Raw genomic sequence first — 21892 nt, 5'->3', positions numbered from 1 at the left:
ATATAAAATTGCATAGGTTAAATACTATGAAAATATAAACTTTCATACGCTATCTCAAATTTACAGACATGTTCAGTTTCAAAAACTACTATGCAAATGACATTTTACGTATGTAAAAAAAATAAAAATCATGTTAACCAACTACGTAAATATAAATTTTCACAAGAAAAATCAGAAGTCATGCTTGTTCAAATTTAAAAATTTGGTACAGTGCCAATTGCTAGTTCAATTGAGGCTTGCGCTTTTTATTTTCCTCTTGCAACACCACTACTTTCATTCATTTTCTTGTTTCATATTTTTATTGGCTTTTTTTATTGTGTTCATGCAATTATTTTTCTCTTGGGCATTTCCACAAATACGCAATAAGCATATTCAACTTCTCCCCCACCTTGAATATATACCACTCAAATTTATACCTATAAAATATGGTTATCCATAAACCCATTTTCTATCACAAGAAATCGGTGTTCTTTTTTTAGTGTAATGAAGAATCTTTGCTGCTTTATTGGAAAAAGTAGTTCTTCTTCGAATGATCTTGATTTAATGAAAAGGGTAGAATAGGAAACCAAAAATTTAAGGGGATAAAAATGAGACTGCAAATTGCTTATAATTTGGAAAGTCAGGAGTTTATTTGGCAAGGTCTAAATAATAGGGAGGTTCTACGGATACGTTCGTGACTAAAGAGTTTACACATAACCAGAATGGATTGAGGGGGCTGAGGCCCATTTCTTATATATAAAGGACCGTAAGGCTATTTTCTCATATTTCCACTATTACCCATGCTACTTTCACTAATAATATATTGGCTGAGATATGAGAGCCAGGTACCACTAAATGTGCATAGCACGTGCATTATACCAGTTCTAATAATAGTTGGGAGCGATAACCAAATTAGTATAAAACTCGGTAACCAAAATTTTCTTCTATAAATACAACGACTATTAAACAACGTGATAGAGAGACACAACGTGAGACGTGAGAGCCGACCTTGGATCTCTTCCACAGTTCCACAACCTCTTTCTTATTTATTCAATGGGGCTACTTCGAGGTATGCTGTCATCCACAAGTCTTTTCTGTTCTTCATGCTTTTTTCCTGCTAAAGAAAAGAGTATTAGCAATGGGTTACCCGTGACATCATTTTTCGACAAATACTCGTCCACATTCCCACAAAGACACTTTCAAAACTCAAGTGTGTGTCTAAAACTTGGAACAGAAGAATTTCTGATCCATGGTTTGTAAAACTCCACCTGGACAGATGGAGATCTCTTCCACCCGGATGCATCAAGGAATATCAATACTTTAAGGATGACTCTACTGGAGAGAGATTTCACCTAAAGCTGCAGAACATCTTCACTGACAAAAGGGGGTGTGTACTATGGGACTCTTATGATGGTTTTCTTATTTTGAGTGTTTATGAAACGGTTCGTTCTCTAGTGATCCTTATCACTCGCTTTTCAACCAAGCTACCTTTTTCCCCAGAGGAGTTTTATGATTATGTTCGACTAGTCTTTGATGATACCACCAACCAATATAAGATTCTTGCTTGATTATGTTCGACTAGTTTTTGATGATAACTATGACTCTCAAAATGAGGAAGATGATGTTGATGATTTTGCGGAGGAAGAAGATGTTGGTGATTCTGCCGAGGAAGAAGAAGATGAGGAAGGTGATGTTTATGATTCTGCAGAGGAAGAAGAAGAGGACGAGGAAGATGATGTTGATGATTCTGGGGAGGAAGAAGACGAGGAAGTTGATGATTTTGTGGGGGAAGAAGATGATGAAGTTCGTATTGATCATTATGGAATTGTCATTCCTCGTGGTCATAAGGTTGGATTTGATCCTCATTATCATAAGCTCTCAGTGTTGACTTTGGGTGAAAAAACATCTTGGAGGACGAGGAGGTTGAGTGTATGAACAAATATCACCACCTCTAATCTCACTAGTCTCTCAAATATTACAACCCCTTTCTCTTCTCCCTCTTCTCTCTTTTCTTCCTTCTTCCTCCTTTTTCTTTTTCCCCTCCTCCTTTTATCCGCCTCTCTCCTCCATGATCTCTCCTCTCTCCACGTATTGCAGCGGTTACCCTGCAGTTAAGCTTCCGCTCCCCATCTCTCCACGTCTCGCAGCAGTTCCAGAACGGTTGGGATACCGCGGATCTGGTCTTGTGCAGCCTGTCTCTCCCCGCTATACTGCATCCGGTCCCATTGCTACCAATAATCTCCTATGTCATGTAGATGTCCTATACAGATGCCCTCTCTCGGTCGTATTGATGGTCCGCGAACGACAATGGGGCTGAGAACTACCCGGTCTCATTTCATACCCCTTTCTTGGAACATTTCTCTTTCCGGACCCTCCCACTCTGTCCCCCTCTCTTCATTCCCTCCGCATGTGCTCCACGTGCTTCCTCTGTACTTCCAACTGGAAATACGGCGCATGCGCCTCGTTTCCTGTTTCCTTCGAAAATCGTGACTAATACGTGTCCCCATTTCCTTGGTCCTTTGTTGGTTAATACCATTATACCCCTGCCCCTTCAAATCCCGCTCAAATCTCTCTCTTCTCTCAAAACCCTTAACACCCTCATAAACAGTAAACCATCACCATCTCTTCAAATTCCCTTTCTTCAAACTCTTCCCTCATCAGTTTCTTCGATAGCTCTCCAGCACAATTTGGTTCTACGCCCTCCATAGCTTTGGCCCTCTCTCGTTACAGGTTTGTCTTCCCCTTTAAACTATTTTCCTTTCCAATCATTATTTGTGTATTCACTATTTTTGGAAGGTTTGCTTCCATCAGTTTCCTCTTTTCTAAGATTGCGCATCTGTCTTTTTGTAAACTTCCCTCTTAGTACTGTTTCCATTATGTCTTCATCGGAATGTGAGGCTATCTCCTCCACCCAATCCTCCGCCACCAAATCCGGTGAATCTGGATCCTCTACCCCTAGATCTAGCCAGCACTCCGCGGACCGATCTGAGTCCCCGGTTTCTGATTCTACCGATCCCACCGTTGTTCCATCTACTTCTGGAAGGAAACCTTCTCTGCCTCCACCGCCGTCTTACTACCGCAGACCCAATCTAGATGCCGTTAAAGCCGCTTATGGCATACCTAGTGACATTATTCTTGAACACGTGTCTGGTGTCACCCATTTTCCTCACTTGGTACCGCCGCAGTCCGGTTGTCTCGTCGCTATTGTAGGACAGATAGCGGCTGGTTTGCGTTTCCCCTTGACTCTCCTTGACGTCGAGGTCTGTAACCATTTCAACATTCCTCCATGCCAAGGCATAGGTAACTTTTGGCGTGTTATGTATGCCGCCAATCACTACAACGAGACTCACTCTCCCAAAATTCAACTCCGCGACATCCTTGCCACTTCTATATAAAAAAAAAGCACTAAACTGGGGAGTGTGGAATATCAATCCTTCTGCACCCGTCCACAAAAGAAGTCTTTCCTTCTTCACATCACCACTTCCGATAAGGTGTGGTACCAGTACCCGTTGTATGTGTCCGGTAGTTTTTTATCCGCGGACCTCCCTCCGGAAGTTTCTCTGAGGCATCTCCATTTCCTATTAAGTGGTAAGTAAGCCGTTTTAAGTCGCGGTATTTATATCTCACTTGTCGTTAACTTGTCTTTATTCTTGGTGATGTAGGTTGGAGACCCGATTCGCGATCCCAGATATACAACGGTGTTTATTCGGAAATTTTCCAATCCCTCCGCGAACTAGGGAGTGCCCAGTGCGAAGTGCTCGGCATTGATCCGGAAAAAGCCACTCCTCTCTTACTTGACCCTTCTTTAAAAGACATTGGCAAATACCAAGGTCCCCTCTATCGTCTGCCGCCCCCCAAAGAAAGAAAGCCCAAACCATCTCCCCTCAAAAAGAAACCAAATTCTACAAGTCTTTCAACTATACCACCAAAATATCTCATTCACGAGCAGTCGCCCAATGTGCCGCTGCCGCTAAAACTAAGACTACTACCGCGGAGAAGCTTAATCCTTCGTACTCCCGTGTGGCTGAGTGGGAGGACGATTTTGTCCATACTCCCGCCCCCTCTCCTGCTACTGAAATGGACGTGAACAAGTACAAGCTTTGGGACAGCGACTCTGATGGAGATGCTCCTGTCGAGGTGTCCAACAAGAGCCCTCCAACCAAAAGGGCTAAAATTTCTTCCACTGTTCCTCCACCTACCACTGGCCACAATGAACCTCCGCGGTCAGCTATATCTTCTCGCCGCCCCAAACAGGATTCTTCTTCAGGTGGTCCATTAACATCTGGCCCTGTCGAAGTGTGGCAGCCCAAGTTCACGGCTAGGGACCGCGATGTCACTACGCGAGACTCAGCTTTGGACAATCCAGCTGTTGCCGCCTCCTTATTCTTCAGCTCTCATCTCCCTCGAGATCAAGCTTATGGAGATGCTGGTACCGTTGCCTCCCATAGGGCCTCCATTTACACTGGATGGGAAAAGGTATGTTTTATTGACTCTATTGCTCATTATCTTTTATGTCCTGATTTCGTTGTGGCATATCTTTTGTGCTACCCTTTAACCCATTATGTCTCTGCAGTTAAGTCTAGATATCGGCTATGTGCTGCGCGGCCTAACCAGCACCGTGGAGAACTTGGAGACGGCTAAGCAGGAGATACATGGCCCTGATGGCTGGAAAGCAAAGTATGCCAAGCTGGAGAAGGAAAGGGATGAGTTGCGGATCAAGGCAGTCAAGATCCATAAGGAGCTCCAGGTGGTTGAGGACAAGCACCGCGACTATGTAGCGGGGGTCAATTCTAAAATGGAAAACCTCAAAGAGACGGAGAGACTTGCCACTCAAGCTGCTGTAGATAAGGCCGTCAAAGAGGCCGCGGATCGATTCCGGGGCCTCGCTGCCAAAAAGATTGCACGGGAATTAAAACAACAGCTTGATCAGCTCCGCGTTGCAGGGCGACTTCTCCCGGCGCCCACCCCTGCTGCAGATACGCCGCACGTGGTGTCGCCAACCGTGCATCCCGAAGCTGCCGAGACGCCTACCTTTGATGAGACGACTCCTATGACTAGTGCTGACCCTTCACCAGTGGAAGCCAATGAAGACGCCAGCATGGCTGTTGGTGAAAATGAAAATACTTCTCTTGAAGAACCGACTACTAATCCTCAACAGTGACTGTTGGATTTCTTTCTTTGCTGATGCCTTTTGACTTGTAATATACTTTGAACAATTATTGTGTGTTTGAACAATGCCTTTTGTGCTTTATCGAGATATTACTATTGTGTAGTATTTGTCATTCGACTTGCCTTGTACTCTTTTTGCATTATACTTTATTATCTGTCTTACTTCTTATATCGGCATACTTCTACGCCGTTATGCACTGGAGCCATTGAGCTATATGGTAACTTGACTTAATCTCTTTTCATTTGCATTTGCAAACTCGGTTAGCGTAGCAATAGCTAGGGTTGCCTCCATGTATTCGGACGTACAGTTGGCGATGGTCTCCCCCCTAATAGCTGTGAAGCTACTCAGGGTTGTCCCAGTTTGAGTCGGATATGAAGTCCACGAAAAGCTCTTCCCCTTTTCTTCATTTGTATAGCTGTGAAGCTAGTTAGGGTTGCCCCCAGTTTATTTCGGACATGAAGTCCGCGAAGGGCTCATCCCCCCCGCAATCTCTATTTATATAGTTGTGAAGCTAGTTAGGGTTGCCCCAAGTTGGATTCGGACATGAAGTCCGCGAAGGGCTCATCCCCCCCGCAATCTCTATTTATATAGCTGTGAAGCTAGTTAGGGTTGCCCCAAGTTAGATTCGGACATGAAGTCCGCGAAGGGCTTGTCCCCCCCCGCTCTCTCTGTTTGTATAGCTGTGAAGCTAGCTAGGGTTGCCCCCAGTTGGATTCGGACATGAAGTCCGCGAAGGGCTCGTCCCCCCCACTCTCTATTTGTATAGCTGTGAAGCTAGTTAGGGTTGCCCCCAGTTGGATTCGGACATGAAGTCCGCGAAGGGGCTCGCCCCGCTCTCTCTCTTTGTATAGCTGTGAAGCTAGTTAGGGTTGCCCCCGTCTGGATTCGGACATGAAGTCCGCGAAGGGCTCGTCCCCCCCGCTCTCTCTGTTTGTATAGCTGTGAAGCTAGTTAGGGTTGCCCCCAGTTGGATTCGGACATGAAGTCCGCGAAGGGCTCGTCCCCCCCGCTCTCTCTTGCTGTATAGCTGTGAAGTTTGACGGGACAGTTATATTCACCCTTTATTTTATTCTGCTATCTACTTCTAACTCGTTTGGAAGAAGTGCTTGTTTATATCATAGTCATAAAAATAAACAATACAGATAATGTGCTATCAACCACGAAAAGATTAAAGAAAGGTCCTACACATGGAACTCTTTCAGCATTCTGATCTTCCACGGTCTGTCTATCTTTTCTCCTACTATAGTCTGTAATCCATAAGTTCCAGATGTACCCTTTTTACTGACGACATATGGACCCTCCCAGTTTGGCCCCAATTTTCCGTCGTTTTCTTTCTTGGTGGCTGGAGTAATACGTCGCAGCACATAGTCACCCACATTGAAATTCCGTGGCTTCACTCGTTTATCATATTGCCTCTGCAGAGTCCGATGGTACTCCTCTAACCGAATACGGGCTATCTCTCTTTTTTCTTCCACAATATTCAAATTCGCGGCTAATATTTTCTCATTCAGGCCGCTTTCCACCGCTTTGGTTCTTGTTGTGGACTCTATCATCTCTATTGGTATGACGGCCTCTACTCCGTACGCCATTGCGAATGGTGATTCATTAGTGGATGTTCTTGGGGTAGTTCAGTATGCCCACAGCACGTGAGGTAAGTGTTCAGCCCACGAACCCTTCCGCTCCTCTAGTTTTTTCTTAAGGTTATCCATGATGACTTTGTTTGAAGCCTCAGCCTGTCCATTCCCTTCCGGATTGTATGGGGCTGAGAACCCTTGCTTCACTTTGAATGCTTGAAGGAATTTTCGGACTTTCTTCCCAGTAAACTGTGTCCCATTATCCGCTATGATTGTATGTGGCAATCCAAACCTACAAATGATATTCTCCCATAGGAATTTGATCATATTCTCTTCCTTGACCTGTTGCAACGCCACGCCCTCAACCCACTTGGTAAAGTAATCTGTTGCCGCTAACATAAACCTCCTTTTACCGCTTGCCGTGGGCAGCGGTCCCACTATATCCATTGCCCACATGGCGAACGGCCAAGGGCTGAGCACACTGTGTAACGGCTCAGCCGGCGCATGAATCAGCGGTGCGAACCTCTGGCATTTTGCGCATCTCTTGGCATATTTTGTGACATCTCTCTTCATGTGTGGCCAAAAGTATCCCTGAGAGAGCAATCGGTGTGTGGTTGTTCGTCCCGTTGAGTGACTTCCACAATCCCCGTCGTGTACTTCGGCCAGCAGTTCCTGAACATGCGGTGGCCCTATGCACTTTAACATTGGTCCTCCGAAACTTCTCCGATATAGGTTCCCCTCTAGTAGAGTGTATCTCTGACTCATCTGTTCCATTCTACGCCTCTCCTGTGTGTTTTCAATCTCTATTCCCATCAAGAAAGTCTTGATGGGAGCTATCCAATCAGGATCAATCTCGGTGGTAAGACAAACATACTCTCCTTCCGCGGTACTCGGCTTGTCCAACACCCTTATTTCAATAGACCGCCCCTCCGAACCTGGTAATACCGCCGCAACATAAGCTAATGCATCGGCATGCCTATTTTCTCCACGATTTAAATGGGTAAATTTGATCTTGCTGAATTTGCTCGCTTTCCTTTGTAGGACCTCCAAGTATCTTGCCATCCTTGGGCAGCGAGCCACAAAACCCCCGTTCACTTGGCACACCACCAGATTAGAATCAGAGTAAACATATAATTCCCTCACACCCAGATCTTGTGCCAAATCTAAACCCGCTATCACAGCTTCATACTCTGATTCATTATTTGAAGCCGCGAACCCCAGTTTCATTGACAACTCCAGCCTAGTGTTCTCTGGGGTTACCAGGACTATGCCTATATCGTTCCCTGTATCTGTAGCAGAGGCATCCGCGAAAACTCTCCATCCATTCCGGGCATCCCATGGGTCCAATGGGTCGTGGTTAGTCTCTCCTTCGTGGTCCATTACCATCTCCTCACCCCACGTTGGGTCCTCGGCTGGGAACTCTGCCAATACCTCCGCCATTGCTTGTGCTTTTTCTGCGGTTCTCAATTGGTACTGAATTTCATAGCAACTCAGCATTACCGCCCATTTAAGCATTCTTCCTGATTTTTCTGCCTTCAAGGCCTGCTTGAGAGGCAGATTTGTTATCACTACCACTGAGTGTGCCTCGAAATAAGGTTTCAACTTTAGGGCAGAAAATACCAAAGCCAAAGCGTATTTCTCAATTCGGCTGTACCGGGTCTCTGCTTCTAACATGGTCTTGCTTTGAAAGTACACTGGCTTTTCTACTTTGTCAACCACGCGCACCAAGACCGAACTCACCGCGTACTCCGAAACTCCCAAATACAAATATAGTTTTTCCCCTTGTTCCGGTCGCGACAATAAAGGCGCTTTCCCTAGATAACTCTTCAACTCTTGGAAGGCTTCTTCACATTCCGTGGTCCACTTGAAGTCTTGTGATTTCCTTAATAATCGATATAGGGATCGACATTTATCCGATGACTTTGAAATGAATCAGTTAAGTGCTGCTACTCTCCCTGCTAAGCTTTGCACCTCCTTCACATTCTGAGGGGACGGCATTTCTATCAGCGATCTTATCTGTTCAGGATTTGCCTCTATACCGCGGTGTGTAACTATGTAACCTAAGAACTTTCCAGAAGTTACCCCAAAAGTACACTTTTCGGGGTTAAGTTTCAGTTTATGTGCCTGCAGTATACGAAAGGTTTCCTGAAGACCTTCCAAGTGTTCCTCCTCCGACATGCTCTTTTCCACCATATCATCAATATATATCTCCATCCCCTTCCTAATCTTCCCTTGAAACATTTTTTCTCCTAATCTTTGGAATGTCGCCCCTGCATTTTTCAAACCAAAGGGCATCCTGGTGTAACAGTATGTTCCACCCTCTACCACGAACGTGGTCTTTTCCTGATCCGGGCCGTGCATAGCGACCTGATTATACCCCATGGACGCGTCCATGAAAGAGAACACTTTGAACCCTGCAGTTCTGTCCACTAACTTGTCCACCCGTGGCATCGGGTAACAATCCTTTGGGCACTCTTTGTTCACATCCGTGAAGTCAACACACATCCTGACCTTACCATTCTTTTTTGTGACCGCGACTACGTTAGACAACCATTCTGTGTATTCAACCTCCCTTATTATCCCCGCCCCTTTCAATCGTGCCACCTCCTCGCGAATAGCATCAGCATATTTGGGACGTAAACTTCTCATTTTTTGCCTAACCGGCTTGGCACTTTCATTCATGTGCAAATGGTGACATGAAAACTCTGGATCTAAACCCGCGATATCCTCAATCGCCCACGCGAACACACTTGAATTTTCTGTCAAGAACTGCACTAGCTTCTTTTTCCATTCTTCGGGCAAATCAGTCCCTATGGATGCAAATTTCTCTTCAACTTCCGCTCCCAAGTTCACTACTTTAATCGCATCCAATGTCTTCGGGCCCAACGACTGCTCGCACCCTTTCATCACCGCCGCTTCCTGTAATTGCTACGCGAATCTTTGTTCCTGTGAATTCCCTTTCCCATTTGTATCTCGGACGAAACTTTTTACCGTGACCTGCTGGATGTTCTGCGCTGCCACTTGATCCCCCCTGATTTCATATGTTCCCCCATTGGAGGGGAAGCGGATCACTTGGTAATATGTCGATGGAATGACTTTCATTTCGTGAATCCATTTTCTTCCTAAAATTGCGTTATACTGCGACGCAGTGTCCACCACCATGAATCTAGTGAATACCGTCGACGGGCCTGCAGTCACTGGCAGCGTAACTTCCCCTATGGGCTCTGTCATACTGCCGTTGAACCCATACAAATTGGTTTGAGGAACCTTCAACTGGCTGCTGTCGATGTTCATCTCCTCCATGGCTCCTTTAAACAACAAATCAACTGAACTGCCGCAGTCTATCAACACCCTCCGAACTAGATAATTCCCCATTGCTATGGTAATTACCAAGGCGTCCTCATGCGGCGTAATTATCGGCTTCAAATCTTTTGGTGTGAACATAATGATCCCGTCGGCCGTCGCGGCTCCGCTAACCAACCGTGGTACAGTCACCACCTCATTCACCTGTCGGAGGCTTGCTGTCTTCCTTACTTTGTCCCTGTGTGCATTCCTCCCCAGAGTCTCTCCACTAAAGATGACATTGATCGTACCCAAAATTCTGGCCGAAGCTGGCACTCTATCGGTTTGACGCACCTCCGTGACAAACTCTCTGAGCATTCCTTTTTCAATCATTCTCTCTACTAACCATTTCAAGGCATAACATTCGTTCGTGGCATGGTTTCGGATTTGATTGTACTCGCAAAATGGTTTCCCTTCTATCTCCCTTGGGATACTTCGCGGCCCCTCATAACTTTGGTGCTCCTTAATTAGAGTCAAGATTTCCTCTAATGGTCGGTTAAGAGGAGTCTGTTCCATTTCGCGGTATGGTCTTCTCTCTCGCACCTCTCTTCTGCCCCGATCAAGTGTTCTCTCTGGCCTTCGCGTTTCTCCCCTCGTAAAGATCCTCTTTCTCGTCCCTCTATTCTACCTTTACCCGCCGATCATCTTTCTCAACCTCCTTTGACCGCCTTTCCGACCTCTTACGTTTCATTTGCCGTTCTCTGCATTATATCTTCATATCGTATGTATTTCTCTACCTTCGGGTATAGGGCATGCAACGTAGTAATTTCAATCTTAGACACAGACTCATGAACTCTGGTTCCCGATCTCAAACCATGCTGGAAGGCTATGACCGCCGTATGTTCATCCAGACTTTCCACTCTCAGCGTCTCCTCCTTGAATCTGCATAAAAACTCCCTCAATGATTCCACGGCCCTTTGCTTAACGTTGAACAAGGCCGCGATATCAACCACCCTTCTCTTCTGGTGAATGAAGTGATCCACAAAGGCGCGTTCCAGCTCTTCGAACCCTTTTATGCTTCGCGAAGCCAACCGATAATACCAGTCCGAGGCTCCCCCCCTTAAGGCTGGCCGGGAACATCATACAACGAAGTCCATCATACTTATTCTCTTGCCATAACGGTATCTGTTGCCGAAAATGATGCAAATGATCAGTAGGGTCTCCTTTCCCATCATACCGTTCAAACTTGGGCTGAGAAAACCTCTTAGGTACTTCGGAATTCCATATTGAATCTGCCAGTGGATTTTTGTTGAGGCTCGCCACCTCCTTCTGTGCTGCGCTCTGGTTCACTCTTTCTGCTACGCGATTCACTTCCCGATCTCTCTCGATCATAGCCTGAACCACCCCTAAAGTAATGCCAACTGTTGGTTCGACGTCCGGTAGTGGGCACTCTATATTCTCCCCTTCCGCTTCACTGCCCCTGGGCTCCCCATGCTCCGTTCCACACCGTGTAATTTCCCTCTCCTTTCTCAACTCAACATTCTCCTCTCTTAACCTAACTATCTCCTCCTGCAGAAGTCTGGTGGCGTCTGCCGCCACATCTGATACTTCTTCTTCTCCTACCCCTTCCATCTCCGCACTCTCTACTTCCTCAATGGTTTCTCTGACTGGTCATTTCTTAGGCCTTCCTACTCCTCTCTTTATTACCGTAGCCATTTTCTCTTCTTTCCCCACAGACGGCGCCAAAATGTATGAACAAATATCACCACCTCTAATCTCACTAGTCTCTCAAATATTACAACCCCTTTCTCTTCTCCCTCTTCTCTCTTTTCTTCCTTCTTCCTCCTTTTTCTTTTTCCCCTCCTCCTTTTATCCCCCTCTCTCCTCCATGATCTCTCCTCTCTCCACGTATCGCAGCGGTTACCCTGCAGTTAAGCTTTCGCTCCCCATCTCTCCACATCTCGCAGCAGTTCCAGAACGGTTGGGATACCGCGGATCTGATCTTGTGCAGCCTGTTTCTCCCCGCTATACCGCATCCGGTCCCATTGCTACCACTAATCTCCTATGTCATGTAGATGTCCTATACATTGAGAGTGCCAGATCGTTGCACGACCAGATATAAACCTATGGTGTGTAACAGAAAAGTCTATTGGGTTTCTTATATTAAAAGTGTCCAAAGACATACAATCCTCTCAATGGACATTGCAAGCGAAAAGATAGAGAAAATTAAAATGCCAAACCATGGCATTGATTTGATTTTGAGGTTGAGTTTATGGTTAATAGTGGTCAAGGGATATTTATATCTTGTATATGGTTCTGTTGATCGCCAGTGTTACATTATCTGGATTCTTGTTACATTATCTGGATTCTTGATGACATGGGGAAACATATATGGACTAAAGCTTCACCAAAAGAAATTTGAGATAAATCATGATTCTTGTGTTTGCAGCTCCGACTCAGACTATATTATGGTTCATGGTTGTCGAGAATCGGCATTAAGTGAAATAGAATCTCAAGTGCGAAGTGTTAATTATGACGCTTGTGAGGCAATGTATCATTTCAAATTTTCAATAGCCTCGCCTGTCTGGAGAACATCTAATGTGTGGATGGACCAGCTACTGTTCACTCGTCCCTTGCGAAATTAACACAAGAAGAAGATAGCTACCCAAAAGATGGTGTTCGTGTTTAGCTTATAAATAGTTCAGTCTAGGTCATGTAAGATGCATTCATTATGGAATTATATTAAAATTTATTATTTTCTTCAATATTCTGGTTAGTTTTCTTCGGAATCCTTTTCGATCTTCCAAATCTCTACATCGCTATGCATCGACAAGATATATAGTTTGTTAAAAGATGGTGTTCGTGTTCAGTTCTATAAACTTCACAGTAATGTTATAAATCGTTCAGTCTAGGACATGTAAGATCCATCCATTATTGAACTATATTGAAATTTATTCTTCTCAAACCCTAATTGTTCTTCCTCAATATTCTTCTTCTTTCACAATTCTTTCGTCTGAATCCTTTTCTTCCAAATCTCTACATTGCTCCAAATCAACCAGATATATCGTTTGTTATCAAATCAAACAAATTAATTATTAACTGCCTGGCTTCGAAATGTGAAGAAACAAGTTATGCAAGCAATGTATCCGGCTTAGACCTGAAACTCAATGCGAATGGGGCCATATCTGACTCAAGGATTGGATATGGTGGAGCTATTAGAGACCATGATGTTGAACTGCTACTACCTAATTCAGGTTCCTATGGTCTTGAACTCTGAAGTCTATACTTTTTCAGGAGTCACAAGGTATCCAGCAAGGATTAAAAGGGTGTCTCATGCAAGAATGCTTCAAGCACTAAAACCATTTCAAAAATGTTAGAAGGCCGGATGAAGTCTTCTTCTGCAGAGGGAACCAGAGGAAGAGAAGCCAAGCGGTAACTACAGTAACAACAAAATCCATTATAGTAATACCATGATCAGAAACAAAAATGATCTGTATACAATCTCTCCTTAGTGTACCCTGCACGTTGAAAAGAATGATCAAGAACACTACCGTCTGATCTCACTTGGAGCGAGAGTCTTGAGTTTTTTTAATGCAGAGCATGGGCAAAATTGTAGGGTGAAGTCTGAGACCAAATCAAGAATCACCAGCATACTAAAAGTTCCAGGTGGTGCCTGATAATTAATGATGAGCAGACATTGGAAGACCATCCTACAGTTGCTTTTCTCGAGAACTAGCTATTAGCTAGATAAATCCACAGGACAGGTTCAAGCAATCAAGCAATGATGGAGCTGCCTTCTATATTCTGACAGGGATGCATTTCTTCTATGTGAAGCAGTGATCTCACGTAATATGATAATACTTTTGCAATATTCTATATATGGCCGATTACAATCTATATATAATTGACATATCTGAAAGTACGATCTAGAGGCTTTGAGTTTCTTGTTGGCGTTTGTTACACTGGAAGAACGGTACATTAAAGGTACATGTTGGATGGTAACCAAAATAAGTGGGAACAAAAGAAGAACTCTTATAAAATGTTGTTAGAATAATTGTATCAACACAGCAACTAGAATAGAGCAGAAGGAACAGTATACAATGACAGAATTAACAGGTAATAACCAAAGCGCGGATTAGGCTGTCCTTAAGGAAAGATTTCACCCCTTCCATGGTGCAGAAAGACAGCAATGACGTCTTTCTCACGATTCAATGGTTAACAACAGATCGACTTTGCACTAGAACGCATCTACCCTCTAGAACATCAATATAACTCTCTCTCTTTCTGGGGAAGAAGAAAGAAGAATATGATATGTTATAGTTTCGTTTCTTTGAGATGGGTTTCGATCTATTAAAGTCTAGGGTTAGTTAGACTTACTCCCCTATTACTAGTTGCAATTAGTGTTACCCCCCCCGTTTTTCAAAATATTAGTGATACCCCATTTGATTGATCCAACGGCGATTTCTTCATCCGAAAAAAAAATTCATCTCAGAACCGTTGGATCTTGCAATTGGGGGGGTATCACTAATATTTTTTTGAAAAACGGGGCGGGAGGGGGGGAGGTAACACTAATTGGAGCTAGTAATGGGGGGGGGGTGGGTAAGTCTAACTAACCCTAAAGTCTATCCCCTCTATGGACTCACAGTCCTATTTATAGAGGTTAGGTCGGTCTCCTAAACAGATAAGGAAGAGAGACCAACTCCTAATAGAACACCAAAACTTGCTGCTCAAGAAAAAAGCAAAATAAGTTTAGGCAATTGGTCAAACCACTACCCACAACAGTAAGCCCAAGCCCAAGCCTGAACCCGACCCGATGTGGTGGATAACCAATGTGGGACTATCTATTATGCACTAAAGTGGAGAGAACACTATTTGTTCATCTCCTCCACTTTGCACACACACACACACACACACACACACTACTATTTAGAAATACAAAAGAGATTCCAACAATCCCCCACTATTTCAAAATACTAATAGTCCCCCACTATTTTGGAATATGATATTACAAAAGAAATGGGTTGACTAAATGCTAGAGAGAATCGAAAAAACAATGCATAAGATACTGGTGCTTTACGGGCTTGAACCAGTCATAGAATAGCATGTCTTATAATACGTGAAAGTGGTGGATTAAAAAATCTTTGAACCAACATTCCCTTGTAATAAAATAGATCACATGCACCCACATTGTTCTTTCATTATATGCTTGTTCTGCGGTGTTGCGCTCTTTGGCCCTTGCGCTGCCTGTGTTCCATGAATGCTCTAAAGTACTTGCCCATATACTCATAAGAACAGACCCAGTTCTACATTCACGTAGGTGGATATCCATCAAATGTACATTGCAGTTAAAATACACTATCTCATTATAAAATGGACTATCGATTCCAATAAGAGTAAAATAACTCATCCTTACTCATTGCAATTCTAGTTATACAAAATATACTATAGTACCATCTCGCCATAGGGTGGGACGTCTCGTAAATAAATAAGACGATAGTACTGCAGGACGACGAAGTGACTTGTTTTTCCCTTTGAACCTACTTCATGGGATCTCCAATCACATAGGTAGGGTTGTCGTCAGTGTCGCCCTATATATGGGCATAAGTCTCATCCCCCTTGACGTATAACCACTTGCCTCCAAAGAAGTGGTGTGGTTAGACATGTGGCCAAACTAAGTCCAACCTAACATAATCTCTAGCAGCTGCTTGATTAAGTTATATCTCAAACTTATGTATATACATTTCCCATTGCACATATTTCTTTATGTCTTAGCTATTGCAATGAGACAGTTGCAAAGCATAGACACATCAGGAGGCTGTTTAAAGCCAATGGGATGATTTGCCAAGAGGTTGCTAACCCACTCAATATAATCACATGCCTTTTATAAGGCGATTAGCTTGGATAATATCCAAGACACTTAATTTCCACCAAGGGTAAACACATAAACATTACTGAATCCAGTTTATAACACATTACCCTTCCAACAATGATGGAAATCTACTAAATATAAGTCCATAATCAATGGCTCCGCTATAGTACTTGGATAAACTGACAATATACATCCAATATTTCTTATAAGAACAATGGGTTATCAACTCAGTATGCCATTAATGTAGGCAATGTCATGTCTCACATATATAATTCATCAAGTACAATAGGCTACCAATGATATTGACATATTTAGTATGAGAAAACACAAGTAGATTATTTTTTATAAGATGGATATTTGCCACAAAAGGTGTTAATGCATGCTTATTATCAGAATACCTATACTTTTCAATGAAAAATATTTCTACTGCGTGCTAAAACAATATAAACATACCAATATGAGTTATAATTCCTATATTCACCAATCATTCAATTTTGTAGTGCCTGAAATTCTCCTAGACCATCCGGCCGGTCTGGTTTAAGGTATGCTATGGGCTTCAACCATATTCAAACGTCAACATTTTGACAACTGAATATAGCAGTTACAAAAATGAGTTTAACAACATAATGAACTATCGTTTTCAATGACGGTCTATTATTCGTTTCAAATAGGAATTTCTCTGTCTCATACACATTCTCAATACTAGCACTCATGATATTAAATCATCTAAACAATGAGAGATTAACACATATGTCTTGCTTTACTCTAAAGAAAAAACACATCACTTTTATCAACAACGGTACTTTGACATCCATATGACACTAATATGTTATTGAATTGCTCATGCCATTTATAGGCGCTTGAGTCAACTCATATAAAGATTTAACTAAATTGTATACCTTCAGCTCATCATCTGGTACTACTTGGTATTGTAGTTCTGCACAACTACTCAACTAGAGTCTTTAAAATTCTGTAGAAGAAATTCTAGTTACATGAGCAAGGTTTCAAAGTAGTATAAATCTTATTTCTGATTGAAACCCCTTGCTATTATTATTAGCCTTGTATTTTGCAATACAACTATCACGTTTTAGTTTTCTCTTGAATATCCAATTCAACCTATAGATCCCCCAATAAAACAAGAGTCTAGTTTAGAGGAGTTATATCCTTCAAAAAAGGACACTTCTCATAGATAGACAACTTTCTTATAGGTTAATGAATCTTCCTCAAGAAACATATAAACATCATCACTGTGAATGGTGGATATACTCACTGATAGTCTTCCAAATTTCGTATTCATAAATTATGGGATCCTCTTACATAGTTCATTATGAACATCCAACCACTTTATGCCAATTTCACAGAAAACATATCCTCAAATAAAATTAGCATATAAGACATTCAATAATAGCGTGGTATCTACAAGATTGTTATCACACATGACAACTAAAACAAACATCACTATTATGAGTTTCACCAATGAACATCTACTAGATAGTTCTAGGTCTCAAAAATATTTCTTTTAGATTCATTCACAATAGCCTTGGCAAGACACCCCCCACATTTTGAAACATTTTTGGATAGGGCCAAGACATTTCTATACTTTGTAGTTCAGTGTCTTTCCAATTATCTTGTGAAATGAACTATGGTAAAACAGTGTCATGCATATGGGTCACCACCCCCCCCACAGTTCCATGGTTACTCAACCTAATCAAACTTACATGCAAAACACATTATATCGCTACAAACACTAAAAGAAACAATAACAATAATATGCACTCTTATGACAAGAATATACTTTACTCAAGTCTATGATTATGAATCATATTAAACATAGTCATATTATGTTCATACTATCTATATGAAAGGAAATCCACAAGTGATTCAAATGAATTTTAAAGAATAGAAGAATTAGATGAAAAAGGTTTTACCCAAGATAATATCATTATCATTCTTCTTTTCATCATTCAACATTCCAACTTACACAGAGAGACAATCCACACACTTGTACATCACCTTGGCTATTTATTCATAGTCATAGGAGGATAATGCCTAATAAGACAATCCACAAGCGTTACATCTCCTTGTCTAAAATAGTCACTGGAGGATATTGTCTAAGAAGACAATCCATAACCTTACATCTCCTTGACTAAATTAGGTTTAGGAGGATATTGATTGTTTCCTCTCGTAGACAATGATGCTCATTACTTAATAATATATGACATGGTTAAACTTCATGCCTATGCTCAATAATGCATTCATGCCAAACATGGTTAATATCATATCATAGGTTCAGGAAAAGTAAACTTTAATTGTACCCCTTACAACAAAAAGTATATGATATTTAAGCAAATCTAGCCACTGAATATGCAAAACAATTGAGGACTTCACCTCCTCTTTTTACATGAGCTCAAGCAAGATAGGATACCCTATTAACAAGACCTCAAGTATTACCACAATATCTAATGGCTCAACCCATTAATATCTTAAACTAGAAAAATTTACCAATAAACTATCATCAAGTTCAAAATAAATCCACGATGATTACTATCCAAAACTAGCATGCTATACAACTTTAACATATGTTATATTGGATATAAGCTACGAGTTACTTCATCTAACATGTATTTTCACAATAGTACAATTATAACTATTGTCTAACAACACGTACACATAATAGAGGTAAGCAATTATGTATTGAATACATTATAATTACTATCCAAGATTTGAGTGTGATTGATATTAAATATCTTAAGGTCTCTCTTAGACCATCTACATACATCTACATATGTACAAAAAAATAATAATATCAAACTATTTCTAGTCAAACCAATTAATATTTTAGTGATAAACATGTATAATTTATTAAAGAAGTTTAAATTTAGGGATTTCCCTCCTAAGAAAACTATCATGCAACTCAAGGCAAGAATATCACCATATAATCCAACCAAAAGAATTGCAAAGAATGAAAGAATACGATACCTAACCGATTGAAAAACCGGATTGCCATATTTTTCTCCTTCTAGAAAAACAATTCAGAAGAACTGTAATTCTGAATCAGCTCAGGACGGATTGGGTATCAAGCCTTATACCACTGGAAATCTCTTTGAATCAGTTATCCAACACAAGAAGCGGATTGCAAAACCGAGCTCTGAGCTGAAAGTTATCGCAGTTTCCGTAACGAGTGACGCAGCTATCAAAAAGACGAACTTTGACGTTTTTTTTTATTTATAGAAATCTCATATTTGACTCCCACAAACGTAGGAGAAAGGTCTACAACCATATAGGGTTAGATAAACCATAAAAGATCAATAAATATTCACTCTTTAATTGGTTTCCCTAACAAAACGAAATTATTAGAAAATTTCTAAAGTCATAACCCAATAACACAAACAATAACTCAAAGTAAAAGACTTATCTTTTGATTGTCGTATTAAAGCACTCTCCTTTATTCTACTATGAAATTCTCTCCTTAAGATTGTTAGAATAATTGTATCAACACAGCAACTAGAGTAAAACAGAAGGAACAGTAGACAAGGACAGAATTAACAGGTAATAACCAAGGCGCGGATTAGGTTGTCCTTAAGGAAAGATTTCACCCCTTCCAATAGTGCAGAAAGGCAGCAATGACGTCTTCTTCATAGGATTCAATGGTTAACAGCAGTCTGACTTTGCACTAGAACATACTACCCTCTAGAACATCAATATAACTCTCTCTGGCGGCTACAGGAAGAAGAGAAGAAGAATATGATATGTTATAGTTTCTGTTTCTCTCGAGATGGGTTTTACGATGCATTAAAGTCTATCCCCTATGGACTCACAATCCCTATTTATAGAGGTTAGGTCGGTCTCCTAAACGGATAAGGAAGAGAGACCAACTCGAATAGAACACCAAAACTTGTCTTTCAAGAAAAAGCAAAACAAGTTTAGCCAATTGGTCAAACCACTACCCACAATAGTAAGCCCAAGCCCAAGCCTGAACCCGACCCGATGTGGTGGATAACCAATGTGGGACTATCTATTATGCACTAAAGTGGAGAGAACACTATTTGTTCATCTCCTCCACTTTGCACACACACACACACTAGTATTTAGAAATACACAAGAGATTCCAACAAATGTGTTATCTATGACTAACTAATTTTTTTTTTGATTGGCAAGCCTGTTCATCACCCAAAGGTTTTACCGGTTTGCTAGTCGGCACCTGCGCTATGACTAACTAACTCACTCTCATGTGCATTTAAAGAATCAAGAAAAAATGAAGCACCAATCATCGTGCTCACTGTCAGTACATACATTCCGATCCTCAAGCTTTCAGAGCAGAAAAGGAAACTCTTCATAATGCTTCATCTATAATAACTAGTTCATTGTGTCGATTCTTTGACATGTACTTGAGGATGCCAATACTTGGATATCAATCGGGTGGCAAATGCGGGATGGTTTTCCAGACCAGGTCCAGTTAGCAAGCAAAGAGTTGACAGCAGGAGTGGGGTGGTACAAATCCCACCAGACATAGATGGATGGATTGGCGCATGCCATCTCCTCGGTTGTGCAGCCTACAATTCCACCATATCAGCTGAGCCCACAGCATGCTCGCCTCACGTCGGAGAACCCTGCAGCAAGCATTGCAATCTCATTCGCGACCTCATAGAGTTATATGTCAAGAGTGTCATTTAGGATAAATCAAGAATAACGTACCATAGTGTTCTGGATCACTTAAACCTTCATCATCCCTTTGTACATATCACAGAAGACTATCTCTGCATCCAGTAATTCATAATTCAGGATTTGAAGGCGTTCAGACAGCGTCACATTGTATTGTAAGATGACCTCATTGATCTCATCGTTACAGTTGTCATGTAGATTTGTATAATTGGGTGCACACCCTAATGGTCCCATTCCATACAAATGATCTTCCTGACATTAGCATTTTACAGTTCCTAAACACAACACCATTTCAATTCTCAGAAGTGTTTTATTCAGTATTCAATTTAAGAATTCAAGAACTTGAAAAAGGAACTAGTTGAAACTAATTGCATACCTTAATTACCCTAGTCATTTCTTTCACTAGAATGTGTGCTAACCTTGCAACGCCGTACTTGAGCCTCAAGCTAGAGAAATCACGCATGAAGACCTGAACGTAGTCGTCTTTGTTCAACGAGATGTAGAATAGAGATGATTGTACCAACTCAGAGGCTGTGCTCTGGCCCAGTTGCAGCTGCATCACCTGAAGAGCCTCTAAGAGTTGGCGTAGCTGAATGTTGAGTGCTTCAAATTGCAAGTTCCCGGTGCTCTTGATGGTGCCCTGAGAATTGTTAGAGTCCAGACCAATGACCAGGCCTTTAGCACTAGCAGTTTGACCATAAAATGGAGGAAGCATCATGTTTGATCCCATTTTATCCGCTGCCATAAACAATGAGAACAGTAATTTTTTTTTTAATTATTTTTTTTATCTACTCCTAGTTGTATATAACAAAGTTGAGACCGGTGATCACCAGGCTTTCAATACTAGTAGCATTTTTGTAATGACCACTATTTTTATATATGGTTAAAAATTATTAAATATTATATGACTTTCTGATTGTTGTATTAAAATGTTATGCTTTTTTCTAAAATTTATTTATTATAAGTAATAAAAATTAAATACGGGTTTGTTAGAGTTATATTTGGACTTATTTGATATGTCAAAATTAGCCCATGGATTAGCATAGGTCTTTGGGCCTTTTTGAGACCCATTAGAATACCAAATATGGTCATAATATGTTTTTCAAAATTAGGTTTTAATTAAATACGAATATAACTATTAGAATACCAAATATGGTCATAATATGTTTTTCAAAATTAGGTTTTAATTAAATACGAATATAACCATTAGAATACCAAATATGGTCATAATATGTTTTTCAAAATTAGGTTTTAATTAAATATGAATATGAGATCTATTTCCATTACTTTCAATTATTTGAAACCCTAAAACAAAATATGAGAGATTGGTGAAGAAGTGAAGAAAGGAAATCAGGA

General features: G+C 41.4%; 3 protein-coding genes and 1 long non-coding RNA gene across 4 annotated transcripts; all 4 read right to left on the bottom strand.

Annotated features, from left to right (window-relative positions):
• Positions 1-6330: 6330 nt before the first annotated feature.
• On the bottom strand, positions 6331-6738 carry LOC147515557 (uncharacterized). The gene has a single exon (XM_086592962.1). The coding sequence runs from the start codon at positions 6736-6738 to the stop codon at positions 6331-6333; it is 408 nt and encodes a 135-aa protein (XP_086449088.1).
• A 39-nt stretch (positions 6739-6777) lies between these two features.
• Positions 6778-8397, bottom strand: LOC147515556 (uncharacterized). The gene has a single exon (XM_086592961.1). The coding sequence runs from the start codon at positions 8395-8397 to the stop codon at positions 6778-6780; it is 1620 nt and encodes a 539-aa protein (XP_086449087.1).
• Positions 8398-9651: 1254 nt separating this feature from the next.
• LOC147515555 (uncharacterized) lies at positions 9652-10581 on the bottom strand. Its single transcript, XM_086592959.1, has one exon. The coding sequence runs from the start codon at positions 10579-10581 to the stop codon at positions 9652-9654; it is 930 nt and encodes a 309-aa protein (XP_086449085.1).
• A 9399-nt stretch (positions 10582-19980) lies between these two features.
• LOC147515554 (uncharacterized) lies at positions 19981-21297 on the bottom strand. The gene is made up of 3 exons (XR_015213457.1): positions 20913-21297; positions 20570-20811; positions 19981-20484 (listed from the first exon to the last, which is right to left on the bottom strand). It is a non-coding gene; the product is annotated as an uncharacterized LOC147515554 (long non-coding RNA).
• Positions 21298-21892: the final 595 nt, after the last annotated feature.

This window comes from Coptis chinensis, chromosome 2, assembly GCF_015680905.1.
Source record: "Coptis chinensis isolate HL-2020 chromosome 2, ASM1568090v1, whole genome shotgun sequence".
Lineage (NCBI taxonomy): Eukaryota > Viridiplantae > Streptophyta > Magnoliopsida > Ranunculales > Ranunculaceae > Coptis > Coptis chinensis.
This window is presented reverse-complemented; position numbering and strand designations above follow the sequence as displayed.

Bases quoted from the DNA above. Each gene is read 5' to 3' on its own strand.
- LOC147515557 (XM_086592962.1), bottom strand. From the start codon at position 6,738: ATGGCGTACGGAGTAGAGGCCGTCATACCAATAGAGATGATAGAGTCC.
- LOC147515556 (XM_086592961.1), bottom strand. From the start codon at position 8,397: ATGTTAGAAGCAGAGACCCGGTACAGCCGAATTGAGAAATACGCTTTG.
- LOC147515555 (XM_086592959.1), bottom strand. From the start codon at position 10,581: ATGGAACAGACTCCTCTTAACCGACCATTAGAGGAAATCTTGACTCTA.